The 14,044-nt window shown below is 26.0% G+C and overlaps 4 protein-coding genes across 7 annotated transcripts; 2 read left to right on the plus strand and 2 right to left on the minus strand.

Moving 5' to 3' along the window:
• Window positions 1-242: 242 nt before the first annotated feature.
• LOC126926027 (zinc finger protein 135-like) lies at window positions 243-4,825 on the minus strand. Its single transcript, XM_050742124.1, has 3 exons — window positions 4,626-4,825; window positions 4,300-4,438; window positions 243-4,101 (listed from the first exon to the last, which is right to left on the minus strand). The coding sequence occupies exons 2-3, from the start codon at window positions 4,426-4,428 to the stop codon at window positions 1,699-1,701; spliced, it is 2,532 nt and encodes an 843-aa protein (XP_050598081.1). The 5' UTR covers window positions 4,429-4,438; window positions 4,626-4,825; the 3' UTR covers window positions 243-1,698.
• Window positions 4,826-5,010: 185 nt separating this feature from the next.
• On the plus strand, window positions 5,011-8,198 carry LOC126926030 (gamma-tubulin complex component 4). The gene is made up of 10 exons (XM_050742129.1): window positions 5,011-5,136; window positions 5,244-5,403; window positions 5,488-5,626; window positions 5,707-5,906; window positions 6,008-6,102; window positions 6,179-6,483; window positions 6,558-7,028; window positions 7,107-7,284; window positions 7,360-7,582; window positions 7,655-8,198. Exons 2-10 carry the CDS (start codon window positions 5,335-5,337, stop codon window positions 7,901-7,903), a joined length of 1,929 nt encoding a protein of 642 aa, XP_050598086.1. The 5' UTR covers window positions 5,011-5,136; window positions 5,244-5,334; the 3' UTR covers window positions 7,904-8,198.
• Window positions 8,199-8,315: 117 nt separating this feature from the next.
• On the minus strand, window positions 8,316-10,541 carry LOC126926041 (vesicle transport protein USE1). Of its 4 annotated transcripts, XM_050742165.1 has the most exons (6): window positions 10,414-10,541; window positions 9,660-9,763; window positions 9,531-9,580; window positions 9,148-9,386; window positions 8,755-9,072; window positions 8,316-8,593 (listed from the first exon to the last, which is right to left on the minus strand). In XM_050742165.1, exons 1-6 carry the CDS (start codon window positions 10,454-10,456, stop codon window positions 8,553-8,555), a joined length of 795 nt encoding a protein of 264 aa, XP_050598122.1. In that variant the 5' UTR covers window positions 10,457-10,541; the 3' UTR covers window positions 8,316-8,552. The 4 variants fall into 4 exon arrangements, with proteins under 4 accessions (XP_050598122.1, XP_050598118.1, XP_050598119.1 ...); XM_050742161.1 differs by having other exon boundaries at window positions 8,755-9,386; XM_050742162.1 differs by lacking the exon at window positions 10,414-10,541 and adding an exon at window positions 10,250-10,382 and having other exon boundaries at window positions 8,755-9,386.
• LOC126926038 (sorting nexin-2) lies at window positions 10,475-13,150 on the plus strand. The gene is made up of 7 exons (XM_050742156.1): window positions 10,475-10,623; window positions 10,807-11,058; window positions 11,129-11,375; window positions 11,453-11,617; window positions 11,689-11,810; window positions 11,971-12,270; window positions 12,338-13,150. The coding sequence occupies exons 1-7, from the start codon at window positions 10,522-10,524 to the stop codon at window positions 12,683-12,685; spliced, it is 1,536 nt and encodes a 511-aa protein (XP_050598113.1). The 5' UTR covers window positions 10,475-10,521; the 3' UTR covers window positions 12,686-13,150.
• Window positions 13,151-14,044: the final 894 nt, after the last annotated feature.

Below are 14,044 nucleotides of genomic sequence, written 5' to 3' on the forward strand. Positions count from 1 at the left end.
TTGTAAATATATAAATATTTGAAAAAATGATATTAAATATAAATATAAATATTTAAGCAGCACTTTAATTTTTGTAATATGATAATAAAGATGTTGGAATGTATAAAAGTCTTATAATCTTATTATTTTAATCCAACAATTATAAATAAAATTATTACATTATTAAATATTTTTTGGAACATAGAAACTATATTTTATATTAATTAATAAGGTTGCTTGGAAAATATTATATTACAAAAAAATTAAAAATATAAATGCTTATTCGGTTTTTATTATAAAATTTTCTTAATAATTTATTCACAGCAATAAGAAGTAATTACATGTCATATATACAGTATGTTTAGAAAATGTTAACTATATACATGTATAATAAATTACATATAATTCTTTATTGTAAATATATTCAATGTAATTACAGTATTATAAAAAATTGTACTAATGCTATAAATACATAACTGAATGTGTGTATGTGTGGACTAAAACTGAATGTAGCATAATGCACAATAAAGACTATTTTGCAACGATTTTTCAATATTTTATTTTTGTAATGCTGTTTATATCCATGAGTTTTCTCATATACATACATATAAATTATATTGCTTTACTAAAGTAAAAAATGATATGTTAAATACGCCAAATAGCTTTAATATTTTTAACTGCCTTGATGTTGTGAAACACGTTTATGACTTTTTCAATATTAAATCCTTAATAACACTAAAATTAATAAGCATTCCTGTAGTTATAGTGGTATCTTGTGTAATTGGAATTTATTTATTTTGGAATCTTCAAATTTCTTCTACATTTGAAGTTTTAACAATAGTTTATTTTCAAATACCAAAATTTAATTTTCAATGTTTTTATAGATAATTTCAGGTACTATGCTTGCAACACATTGCAGTATATGCTGTTTATGTTTCATACTTAATTACCCTATAAGATATTATATACATAATAGAGGACTAACTTGAAAAAGTAGTATAATACACGTATTATTATCATTATAAACCAAATAATTATAAATTTACTTAAGTGCTATTAAATTAAAAATATTATAGTAAATATATCTTAGAAAAAAAAAAAAAATGAAGTACATTACAAACATATACAAAAGTTGACAAATATTTCTAGAAACATGATATTAATTTTATACAAGCAAAGAAAAAATTATTTTCTTTTAGGAAGCTTTGTATAAAATTGTATAGGTTTTTGTGTAAAATGCTAATAAGCTTTTGTATTAAAATATTTAATAACAAGAAAGTAGTTTAATAAAATGTTAAATATAGTATTTATTATTCAATCGTTTAATATGAATGTATTTATTTCATGAAATAATAATTCAATGATTAAAATATACAAAAAAATATTTTAATACATTATTTAATAGCAAATTACATATAATTTTTTTATGGAAGAAAGATAAAGAAATTCCTATTTTTAATTATTTAAGTAAAATAAAATTAATGAAAATAATTTAAGTAATAATGAAATAGTAAAAAATTAGATGCTACTCCACGTTCTTAGTCAGCTCTTTTAATTTTAAATTGCATTTGTAAATGTATAAAATAATTAAAATAAATACATTTTTGTAAATAAAATAATCTATTAATTATAATTAACTAGTGCAATTTTAATTTAGAAATTGCATAATTGTAGTTTCACTGTATTTTTGTTTGAGTAGATATAATTCATAAATTATATCTACTCAGATTTTATATTTTGTAATTTTTTTAATTTCTCTCCCAGATGTTTATTTAAATGTATTCTAATTTCTTGTTGATTACTACATTTTTCTCCACATTCTGGGCACTCTGGATCTCCTTCTCCGTGTTCTTTCTTTCGATGTTTAGATCGATTATTATAGGTAGAAAATGATTCACCACAATCTGGACACTGATAAGGTTGTTCACCAGTATGTTTTCTACGGTGATGATCTCTTGAGTCTTTTCTTCTAAAACTCATATTACAATATTCACAAACAAATGGTTTTTTTCCAGTATGTAATAATACATGATTATATAAAGATTTAGTGTCATTAAATCCTTTTTCACATTGAGCACATTTATAACGTCTCTCACCATCATGTTTACTTTTAATATGATTTACTAAAAGTTGTTTTACTCTATATGTTGCATTACATATGTCACACTGATAAATAGGGTCTACTCTTCCTTCATGTACTCTCTCTTTATGTGCTTTTAAAGACATTTGATGTTTAAATTTCTCGTGACATTCTGCACATTCATACCATGGTTTTTGTTTTATCAAAATTGGATCCTGATTGTTTATTTCATGAATTTGTACCATATGATATTTTAACATACGGTAGGTTGGAAAATCTTCTACACAAATTGGACATGTAAATAATTGTGGTAATGTTACACTTTTATCATTTTTCCAATGCTTCTCTAAATGTTCATTCATATTTTGCTTTTTACTAAATGACTTATTACATACGTTACAAGTATATCTGTTATGAGAAAAATGAATTTTTCTATGAAGCTTTAAAGCGTTTGTAGTTCTACATCGTTGACCACAGATATCACATTGATATGGTCTCTCACCTGTATGAATTCGATGATGTTCTTTTAATCTAGCTTTTAACTGAAATGACTTACCACATAGTTCACAAATGTGAGGTCTTGCTCCTTTATGAACAAAGAGGTAATGCTCATATAAAGAATTTTCTGCTCTAAAATCTTTTCCACAAGTACTACAAATGAATTCATTCATATTTTCATTATGCCTCATTTCATGAAATTCTAGTCTTTCTTTTCGTACAAAATGTTTAGGGCACTTAGAACAATGATATTGACGTGGAGAAATTACTTTTGTCTCATTTCCATCTATCATTAAAGAAAGTGTAGAATCTTCACAAGTAGCACATGTAACTAAGTCATTAATAGCATCTGGATCTAAGTCTGAAATTAGTTTACCACAAAGATTACAATTTATAGATACTTTCTCCTGTTTTGTTGTTGCTATAGCTTTTTGTATGACATCTTCACTAATAGTATCTTCACTAGTACCAACTTGTATTTGTTTTACACCAGAATGTTTATAATTTTTTTGATGTCCATTCAATCTAGTTCGTTTTGTAAATAATTTTCCACACTCTACACAAATATAACGTTGCAAACTCTTATGTGTGTGAAAATAATGATCCCATAATAAGTTTTCATTACTAGTTTCTTTATCACATAATGTACATTCATATTTATCTATTTTACCTAGCTTGTGTCTTTCCATGTGAAATTCATATTTTAAGTGTGAAAGATAGCGAGCACCACATAATTTACATACATATTTTAAACAAGATTTATATATATCATTTTCATCTTGTATATCATTTTGTTCAAGCATAGTGTCTTGTGATGTTGTTATACATGTATCTTTCTCACTTTTATAATCAGTTTCACTGTCTAGCCAATAAGTATTATCACTTTCAGGTTCATTTTTCACTGCACAATCATAATCATAATCCATTAAATTATTAGATACATGTGATATTTTTGAGAGATGAACAGAATTAGATTCCTTAAGATCTTCTCTTGTGTCTTTTTCTACATCAATTTTTGTGTTTTGTTTGCTAGATAATGCATCAATACAATTTAAATTTTCCTTTTTGTAGTAGTTTGTTGAGATTAATACAGGTAATGTTAGGTTTACTTCTTGATTAGGCATATTTTCAATATCTTCAGTAATTGTTGTTTTGTTTCCATGTTTCAAATGTACATTATTTTTAGTATTATTTAGATGTGCTACATTTTTATGTATTTGTATATTCTTTTTCTTTATATGTTTTTTTTCAGAATGATTTACCATAGCTAATGAGATTTGGAAGGTATAATCACAGCCTTGAGGATTATTAACTAATAAAATCATTAAATCTACATTACAATTTGGACATGTATATATAGCATCACTATGAATTTGTGAGAAGTCTGTTACTTCTTTAGATAGATCAAAGAAGGATTCTATTTGTGATGCATTTTCTAATCTTTTAGAATATTCCAGTACTTCTTGAATAAATTTGTAGTAGAAAGTAATTTTGTCATAACATGACAAACATACATATTTTGAACCATTATCATCAATAGATATCTGTAAAAGTCATTTAAAGTAATATTAATTCAAAACCTCTTCATATGATATATTAATAATGTAATAATATATATTTTCTTATATAAAACAGATAAATTATTAAGATATTTTAATAATCATTAAGTTTAAATAAAATGTTCAGATTTCAAACTGCAATTAATACTCTTAATTTCTATCACGTATTGTATATTAACATACTGAAATTGGCAATGTTTCCTTTATTTTATGTACTAAATCCGTTGATCCTTCAAAGATACTTTTATGCTTTCCTTCTACAAGATTTACACCACATAAACGACATATTAATGTATCCTTTGAAGTATCCATAATTAGATCTCTGAAAAATTTATTATTAAATATAATTTATGTAAAGATTAAAAATGTATAATATATATATATATATATTAATATTAATATTTAATAATAATAAACATATATTAATATTTTTTCATATCTTAATAAATCATTAATTAGTTGAAATTTATTAAAAATATATTGTATTCACTAAAATATACCACACTTACACATAGTTCTGATGATTTGTTTATTTGAGGTTATTATATCTTTATGCAGGTAATTATACCTGCATTAATTAAAACATAATTCTTTTGTCATAAATAGTATATAACTTATTAAGGTTTGTTTTAGAGATTTTAGATATCACTTAGTATTATAATTATATTATTAGAATTACAACATTAGCAAATATTTTTCTCAATAGTAACTTAAATTTTTATATATGCTATATGAATGACGTTTGGCAAGTTGTTTATCCTTAACTCTATCGTACTATACAAATCTTCATGCAAACCAATAATTACTATATACACACTTTCAAATGGAGGTTTCATGAAAAGATGGTCTTTAAGTTATGATTTATGTACAGACATATGTAGAATGTATATATACATCATCTGAAACAAATATTTGAAAGAAAATAAAAGCACGTCAGTGAAATGTACAAAATGTATTAGTGGTAAAAGTTAATTCTATAATGAAAAATTTAATAGAAACAAGAAATGGATAGATAAAAGAGTATAAATTTTCTTATTCATAATGCGTTCAATATTTTCTGTCATTTTTATATATCAAAACAATAAGTTTTGGCAAGTAAATTGACAGGTTACATGCTTAATTTGCAGTTTATATACTATTTTCACTAACTCATATGCAACATAATTTGTTGCTAATTTGAGAGAGTAATATTTCATTCAAATAAAAAATATCAATAAAATGTTGCATGAAATATTAATGTCATTGTGGGGATGTTCAACCAATGCTTTGCAAATATTGGAATCAGATGTAATTATAATATTTATTGATATTGTAATTCATTTTGAATTATATTTATAGTTTATCTGTGTTTCTTAAATGTGCTGTTTTTAGACTGTAGATCTTGAAAAATATTTGCATCCTGGTGAACGTGTATTACTTAAAGAAATATTGGATATAGTTGAACAATGCAATATTATTAGGAATTTCATTCAAGAATATACCACATCTGATGACTTAAATTCTACTCAAAGTATTACAAATTAGCAATTATAAAATTTATCTCATTATATGTTAATATATAAATCATTAATTCTTAAACACAAATTGTAGATTTACAAGATGTTCCTCATGGTTTATACTTACAAGCTCTTTGTGAAGGAATAGATCAATCTTTGGAACCATTTCGTAAGGAGATTGTTGATTTAGAAGATGTAGTTCTTCATGATAGTTATACTCCATTGTCACTAATACTTTGTCGTATCCAAAAATATATTTGTCTGTTTTCTGTTTTAAATTCTATCATAAGAGAGGTAAATAAAGGTTATTAGTATAAAATAATATAATATAATATCAATATAAAATGATATATAGCACACTTAAATAAAAAATTAATTCTTTTAATTTATTTCAGATTCGCACACAAAAAATTCATGGCTGTAAACTATTGCAATGTTTGCATCAAAATATGTATACTGGTATTCCTGATGTTAGGTCTGCAATAGAAAAGTAAGTATTAAATTACATTATTTTGTTTTCTACTATTTTACATATTTACTTTTACCAATTACTTAATTTCATTTAGAATGTCTCACTGTGTGCATACAGTTTTTTATAAACATTTAACTAGCTGGCTTTTATATGGCCATATAGAAGATATGTACAATGAATTTTTTATTCAAAAAATATCTGAGAGGGAAAGCAGTTTAATATTAGTAGACAATAAGGATAATTTTGATAAAATAAATACAAAATTTACTGCAGATATGTGGAATTATGACGTTCAAATTGATCTACTTCCCTCTTACATAAGACCATCTTTAGCAACTAAAATCTTAACTATAGGGCAAACTATTATAATGTTTGGAAATGACCCAAGACAGAAAAAAGGTAATTTATATTTAAAAAATTTTAAATTGCTTAAAACATGGAATGAAACCATTAACTTGTTTACCTATTAACAGATTTTGCTATAATTGATCAAGCTGAAACTTCTATATGGGGAGAAAAAGAATATGAATATTTTCTTAAACTTCAAAATTTACAAAAAAAACATATTTTTAATATTGTTGAATTTGAACGTACAATCGATGAATTGAAACAATGTATAACAGAACTTTTATGGCGAGTTGCTGTTGAAGAAGCACAACTTGTGCAACAACTTAAATTAGTAAAAGATTTCTTTCTTATGGGACGTGGAGATTTGTTTCTTGAGTTTATTAGACTTACGGCTCATATATTAAATAAATCTCCAACACAGCATACCTCTAGGGATATTAATTTAGCTTTCCAAATGGCCTTAAGGAAAATGCATTTAAATGATGAAAATGCCATGGATAGTTTTAATTTTATAGTTCCAGTTCCACCAGATGAAAATGAAGATATTGAGGTAGAAGGTACAGAATTTACTGAAAAGGAACGTGAAGATCCTATTGGTAAAATATTTTCTTATTTAGTGATATATTTTTTAAGTGGACAAATCTTCCGATAATATAGTATTGATATTATTATAGAAAGACGTGGGTGGGGTATGATTACTTTAAAGTACAAAGTCATATGGCCATTACATTTATTATTTAATCCATCAGCTTTAAATGATTACAATACATTATTCAAATTTTTGCTAAGGGTTAAAAAAACACAAATTGACTTATGGAACCTTTGGAGTGAGCATATGTATTATAAAAACATGTAAGATATTATTTTAATATTTTATACATAAACAATCTGATTTTTATTAAATATTAATAGTTTTCATTATTACAGTGATATTGGTGTAATTCAGCTAAGAAATAATTTAATTTTCATTATTGATAATTTACAATATTACTTACAAGTTGATGTATTAGAAAGTCAATATACTATAATGGAAACAAATATGAAAAATACTCGAAATTTTGAAGATGTACAAAAAGCACACTGTATTTTCTTGGCTAATGTTATGTCACAAACATTTTTATTAGGGAGTTCAACAGAAAGAAAAAATCCTGTACGTTACATTTTAATTTAAATAATTCTTGAATTTTTATCTATCAATTCATTTGAAAAATATTTTTGATAGGTCAACAAATTAATAAAACTCTTATTGCGACTTTGTGATGATTTTATCTTACAAGCATCTATGTGGGAAGTAGGTAATTTGCTTTTAACAGAACAAGAAGAGCTTAAAACATTATCTGATACTCTTGATAGTTTAATGGGTTGGTTAACCAAAACATTGAATAGAGTACGTGCACAACCAAGTGGAGAGCATTTAGCTCAATTATTATTGAGATTGGATTTCAATAGATGGTTCAGTAAAAAAATGTAAAGAAGATTTATTTGAGTATCAGTAAATAATGTAGAAACGTATGATGTATTTATGGTATTTTGTTTTAAAATTATTCTTTGCATAAATTTATCTATTATGTATATATTGAACTTATCTTTTTTTTACTTAAAGTACTAGTACTTTTTTAACAGTGAAAAATACAATTATGCAAAACTTTAATTTTGAGCTTAATTTAATAGAAATATATTAGAAAAAAAAATAATATCTTTAAATGAATGTAACACATAACAAGTATTGAAATAAATTTGTCATTCATTTGTTTATTGAGAATAAATTATTACTTATTATGATAATTAAATATATTAAAAGTGAATAATTTAACTTAAACTTCAGCCAGACTATTGAGTACATTCAGTGATATCAATGGAAGGATAAATAATTATAATTCTCATAGAGGAAATTAAAAATTTTATATTTTTATTATCATTTACCATATTGTTAACTAAGTGTAGTCAACACATATACACATAGATGAAAATTCATCATGAAAAATATATACAGATATGCTTATGATAAGAATAACAATATTAATGATTTTATTTGAATTGAAGATATTCACATTTGTACATAGCCTACCTCTCATGTACCTAAGTCAGTTGTGGATATATATATAAATGTATTTACAAATTTAAATACTTTTCTTTGCAACTTTTATAAATAATACCATATCTGAAAAATAATTTTATTATTGTATAAATTCTTATCATATTTCATACAAGTACATTATAAATGTATTTCATAAAAATTAATAACTAGAAAATTATACTATAATATTTCAATATTGTGAATACTATAGCATAAATAGAGTTACGTTATGCACTAATACTTACTGAAAAATACAACTAAAACAAATGCGATCATCACCCACATCCAGCACCGCCAATATGATTGTGTTTGTTCTTGCAGTTTTAGTGATTCTGTTTTTAATTTACTTGTATTAACATCAGTTAATTTATCAGATTTTTCAAGTAAGCCAATATCTTTTTTTATAATGGCATTTGCTGCTAAAGCATGCTCTTTTATGCTACTAGTCATGGAAAGCATATTCTCAGCAATTTTTTCTTGAATATTTCTATTATATTTTAAAATTGCACCTAAATCATCATCATGCATGTTTGTACTAGTTAATCTTTGTCTTATACCATCTTCTAAGGTCCCCAGAAAAAAAAGATGATTATTATATTTGTAAATTATCTTTTTTACAAATAATGATATTGACATACCTTTATCACTATGGAATAATTCAGCACGCAATTCTCTATTATATTTTGCTGAAGTTTTTTGATGTATCTGGGTTGTTATATTTGGACCTATTGAATCATTAAACGTTGTAGAACTTTTTGGTAACATTTGTACAGCTGCAACTCTATCTACTGGATTTGTAAGTTTAGTTGTATTTACTAATCCCTTCAGGAAATCTATTCGTTTAATATAACCCATCATGGTATCCTTAGATGGTTTACTGAAAAAGTATTAAATTTTAATAATTTTATAATAATTTCAAGTACATTAAGTTGTCATGTTGCTGATATGGCGCATATTGCTTAAAATTGAAATCTTTGTTAATAAATATATATTTTTATTAAAAAATAAAATAGAATTGTACCGTGGTAATGTTTGTAATTGTTTGATCATATCATCCAAAGCAAGGATGTACTGAAATGATTGATACATTTGTTTTGAATAAATTACTTTAATTTTAAATAATTAATCATTTTTTGAATTATTTTTTAACCTTTTCAAGCTTCCAATCTTTATGAGGATCATCTTTTGCCATGAATTCACATCTTGTTAAAAGTCGTCTGATATCAATTTCTTCTCTGGACATTTGATTCATTTCTGGTAATTAATAAACAGTTATAAAAGAAATTTATAAATAAGTACTATATATAAATGTATAACGTTTTTCCAAGTTAATCCTTTTTACTTTGAGATTAAAGATTACATATGTAAAATATATACAGAAAACAGAAGTAACCACAAACTGATAACAAAAGCACCATACATTATGTATCTATGTCATTTGCACACTATTTTACACGTTTACAAAATCCTCCTAGAAACATCTATCTAAATTATTTATTAAATTAAGGTGTTATGCATTGAGAATAATGTTTAGTAGTTCGTAAATTTTTAATCGTCGGTTTTTAAAAATATTACGGTACACCTGGCTACGCATATTATTTTGAAAGTAATTAGTACACTATTAACACAATATGTACATATTTTTTGTTATCATTTTTAAATATGCCGCTACAAATTCATAACTAGACGATAACAATTTATTGTGAACGAAACGGTACATAATGCACTTTTTGATACTACCGCAACTAACTGACTTCATCAGTAGACGCCTTTATAATAACATAATTGTTAATTTGTTCTATGTATATTACATATTACAGGTGTGAGAATTCTATACTAAGGCGCGCGGAATGTGTAATAAAGATAAGTTAGAAAGTTTATAATATACGAATATAGATAGGTACTTTGAGAAATACGATAGTCATAGATAGCGATTGACGTTGGCATACGGCATACATCACTTGGGGGGCCGATCCCAGTACATTTCTCGGTAGATTGACAGAATCGCTAAGATGGCTGATATAAAAGAATCTCCGCCGCTATTTGATACTAATGAGGTGAAAGTTGATGATTTAGACGACGACGATGAAGATATTTTTGCATCAGCAGTACAGGTAGTTTTTATACTGTTTTCAGACATGTGCGTAAAAATTTCACAACCTATGTATTAGGTTCACAAGTTTATTTCTATTGTATTAAATATAATATTTGTAATTTGTTACTAAAATATAATAAGATCGTTTGTAATAATTTGAAACATTTCTTGTAAAATAAGATTTAATATTGTTTAAACATAGGATCAAAGTCAATTGGAAGATTCTCCTCCTTACAACGGAGTATCAACTATTCAAACAGAATTACCAAAGTTAACTTTACGAGATGCACCAGAAGAAAATTCATTTTCATCGGTATCAAGTCCTGCACCAGGACCATTAAGTTCACCTTTGGGACCAATGAGTACTGACATAGGTGATCTCCATGATGTTCCCATAAACGATAATACAGATGTACTTTCAACAAATGTTATACAGACTCAGTCACCTGATGTGGTATATTCTAGATTATTAAATGTTAATAACAACAAGTTAAAAAGTATATGTTATAGCTTATATTTTACAGGTATCGACAGATTCTTCTGATGTTTTCTTAAAAATTACTGTAACTTCTCCTCAAAAAATAGGTGATGGAATGGGTGCTTATGTTGCTTACAAAGTTGAGACAGAAACAAATATGCCAATATTTAGAAAGAGAAATTTCAGTGTTATTAGACGCTTCAGTGATTTTCTTGGCCTTCATGACAAATTAACAGATAAATATCTTAGAAATGGCAGAATAATTCCTCCTGCTCCAGAGAAGAGTGTTATTGGTATTGATAGATATTTTGAAGTCATATTATTTTTATCATACTATTCAATAAAATAAATGAAATAATTATGTGATTAGGGACAACTAAGATTAAAATGTCTGGTGACAAGAATCAAGAACAAAATTCCAGTTCTACAGAATTTATTGAAAAACGCAGAGCAGCGCTTGAAAGATATTTGAATAGAACTGCAGCTCATCCAGTGCTTAGTGTTGATCCCGATTTTAGAGAATTCTTAGAAGCTGGTAAATCGTAGTATAAAATAAAATAACTTTTTAAATGCAATCATACTTATAACTGTGTATATCTTAAACAGATATGGAATTACCTAAAGCTACTAATACATCTGCACTTAGTGGTAAAGGAGTAATGAGGCTGTTTAACAAAGTTGGAGAAACTGTTAACAAGATAACATATAAGATGGATGAAACTGATAAAGTAAAATTAAGAAATGTTTAATAACTTATATTTGCAATATATATATATTATAAAATATTTCGTATCATTTATTTGATTAATTATATCAAAAATTTTTAATAATTAAATTTATAAAACATATTCGTGTTAAGCAGTATTTTTCATTTTTCTTATTTTTCAGTGGTTTGAAGAAAAGACATCACAAATTGATTCTCTTGATGTTCAACTACGTGCGTTACATTCTGCTGTTGATACCTTAACTAATCAGAGAAGAGAATTAGCAACATGTACTGGTGCAACAGCAAGATCCATTGCAGTTCTTGGTCATGGCGAACCAGGAGCATCTCTTGGAAGGGCATTAGCTCAGTTAGCTGAGACATTGGAAAAAGTAGAAGCGATCAGAAGAGCACAAAGTAATAGCGATCTGTATCAGTTTGGAGAAATGTTAAGAGATTATGTTGCACTGATTGGAGCAATAAAGGTTAGTTATCTATTTACATGTAAATGTTGCCAACATTTTAAATATTTTAAAATATTGTCAATTTTAGGATGTATTTCATGAAAGAGTAAAAGTTTTTCAAAATTGGCAACATGCTCAAATGATGTTAAATAAAAAAAGGGAACAGAAAGCAAGATTAGAACAATCTGGAAGAACTGACAAAACGAGCCAAGCTGCTACTGAAGTAATAGAGTGGGAAGCAAAAGTTGATAGAGGGCAAGAAGAATTTGACAATATTTCGAAGATAATTAAAAAAGAAGTTGAACGATTTGAATTAGTGAGAGTGGAAGACTTTAAGAAACAATTAACAGAATATTTGGAATCCATGTTACAATACCAAAACCAACTTATTAAATATTGGGAAAGCTTTTTGCCTGAAGCACGAGCAGTGGCATGAACATTCCTGAAGTAATATTGAAACTTTTTCTTATTATAAGGAAAAGCAAAATCTATAAATGAAAAGTTTTGTGCAATTTTTTAAAGCAAACTTTTAATGAATGATAAATAACGTTTTATGGAAAACGTAAATTTATCAATTTGCGGTACAATAATAATGTTTGCATAATAATGAAAGAATTATCATCTTATGGCAATATTTGGAAAATTCATAAACAATAATTTCGAAATACTGCCAATAATGCTTTTATACATGGAAAAGCAACAAAAAACCTGGCATATTTCATTCAAATTCTTTTATGTCGATTATTCCTGAGTATCATGCGTTTACAGTCTTCTTACTATTAGTTTATGTTAGAGATATAAAGCGCATAATACTGTTTGTTAAGAAATGTTATATGATAATAAAAATCGATTAAGATTGTATAAATAGAGAACATTAAATATCTATTTGTTAAAACAAAAATTTTTCACATTATTTTCAGGATAGTATATAGGCATTCCAATAAAATTTTTATTAAATTTAATATAATTATAATATATATACTTTGATAAGTGTGGGATAAAGATATCATATTTTTCTATATGTTAAAAAGTTAACTATAAATTACAATAAAATTAAATCGTTAAATAATATCTATCCCTATTTTATTTATTAAAAACATTTCATTAATATTTAATAATAAATATTTTTTTGACCATACGTAAAACACATTTAGAAGACTACAGAGAACGAGAGAAAGAACTTATCAAATGCTGTTTTTATAAAGTTGGCCAACTTGTTTTAGTATGCAAAATTGGTATAGTGTTACGAATGTGTTAACTCTTTCGTATGTTGTGCAGTGCGTTAGTGATCATGAATTAAATTAGGTTATCAATTATTCATTGTGGTTAATTGTCATTGACAATTAACAAAATTCATGCATGAATTTTGTTCTCTTTTGTACGAGTGTTTTGCATACGTGGCAGAGGTTGCCACCAATCAGAAAACGGGAGTTTTGATAGGCGTGGCTTCGAACACGTACACTTGTCTGTGCCTTCGGCAGCCATAATCTTGAGAAGTCGTGTGTGAATTCTTGTCGTGATTCTCTGTAGACAAACAGAGTTCGTTGTTCATTTTACATTCCTCAGTAGGAGCGATCTACTGAATTTTCGGTGGGCAGTGTAAGTTTAGTGAGTTTATTAGTTCTATTGTTTTAACGAAATATTAGTACAACATAAATCATTTTGCCGGTTTTACCCGATTCGTGGTTTAACATTGAGGAACTTGACTCATCTTCAATGATTATGTCGTCGACCTGCTTGTCACCCATATGTCATGTTCATCATACTTTTCTCCAAAATTTTCATCTAACAAATA

Source organism: Bombus affinis, chromosome 17 (assembly GCF_024516045.1).
Source record: "Bombus affinis isolate iyBomAffi1 chromosome 17, iyBomAffi1.2, whole genome shotgun sequence".
Classification (NCBI taxonomy): Eukaryota; Metazoa; Arthropoda; class Insecta; order Hymenoptera; family Apidae; genus Bombus; species Bombus affinis.

Coding starts and splice junctions, on each gene's coding strand:
- LOC126926027 (XM_050742124.1), bottom strand. CDS start 4,428: ATGGATACTTCAAAGGATACATTAATATGTCGTTTATGTGGTGTAAAT. Junction 4,102..4,299: donor AGGAAACATTGCCAATTTCA/GTATGTTAATAT, acceptor TGACTTTTACAG/ATATCTATTGATGATAATGG.
- LOC126926030 (XM_050742129.1), top strand. CDS start 5,335: ATGTTGCATGAAATATTAATGTCATTGTGGGGATGTTCAACCAATGCT. Junction 5,627..5,706: donor TGACTTAAATTCTACTCAAA/GTATTACAAATT, acceptor CACAAATTGTAG/ATTTACAAGATGTTCCTCAT. Junction 6,484..6,557: donor TGACCCAAGACAGAAAAAAG/GTAATTTATATT, acceptor ACCTATTAACAG/ATTTTGCTATAATTGATCAA.
- LOC126926041 (XM_050742161.1), bottom strand. CDS start 10,456: ATGCCAACGTCAATCGCTATCTATGACTATCGTATTTCTCAAA. Junction 9,387..9,530: donor CAATTACAAACATTACCACG/GTACAATTCTAT, acceptor ATACTTTTTCAG/TAAACCATCTAAGGATACCA. Junction 8,594..8,754: donor TGTTTTAGTTGTATTTTTCA/GTAAGTATTAGT, acceptor ATTATTTTTCAG/ATATGGTATTATTTATAAAA.
- LOC126926038 (XM_050742156.1), top strand. CDS start 10,522: ATGGCTGATATAAAAGAATCTCCGCCGCTATTTGATACTAATGAGGTG. Junction 11,376..11,452: donor TCCAGAGAAGAGTGTTATTG/GTATTGATAGAT, acceptor TTATGTGATTAG/GGACAACTAAGATTAAAATG. Junction 11,811..11,970: donor AGATGGATGAAACTGATAAA/GTAAAATTAAGA, acceptor CTTATTTTTCAG/TGGTTTGAAGAAAAGACATC.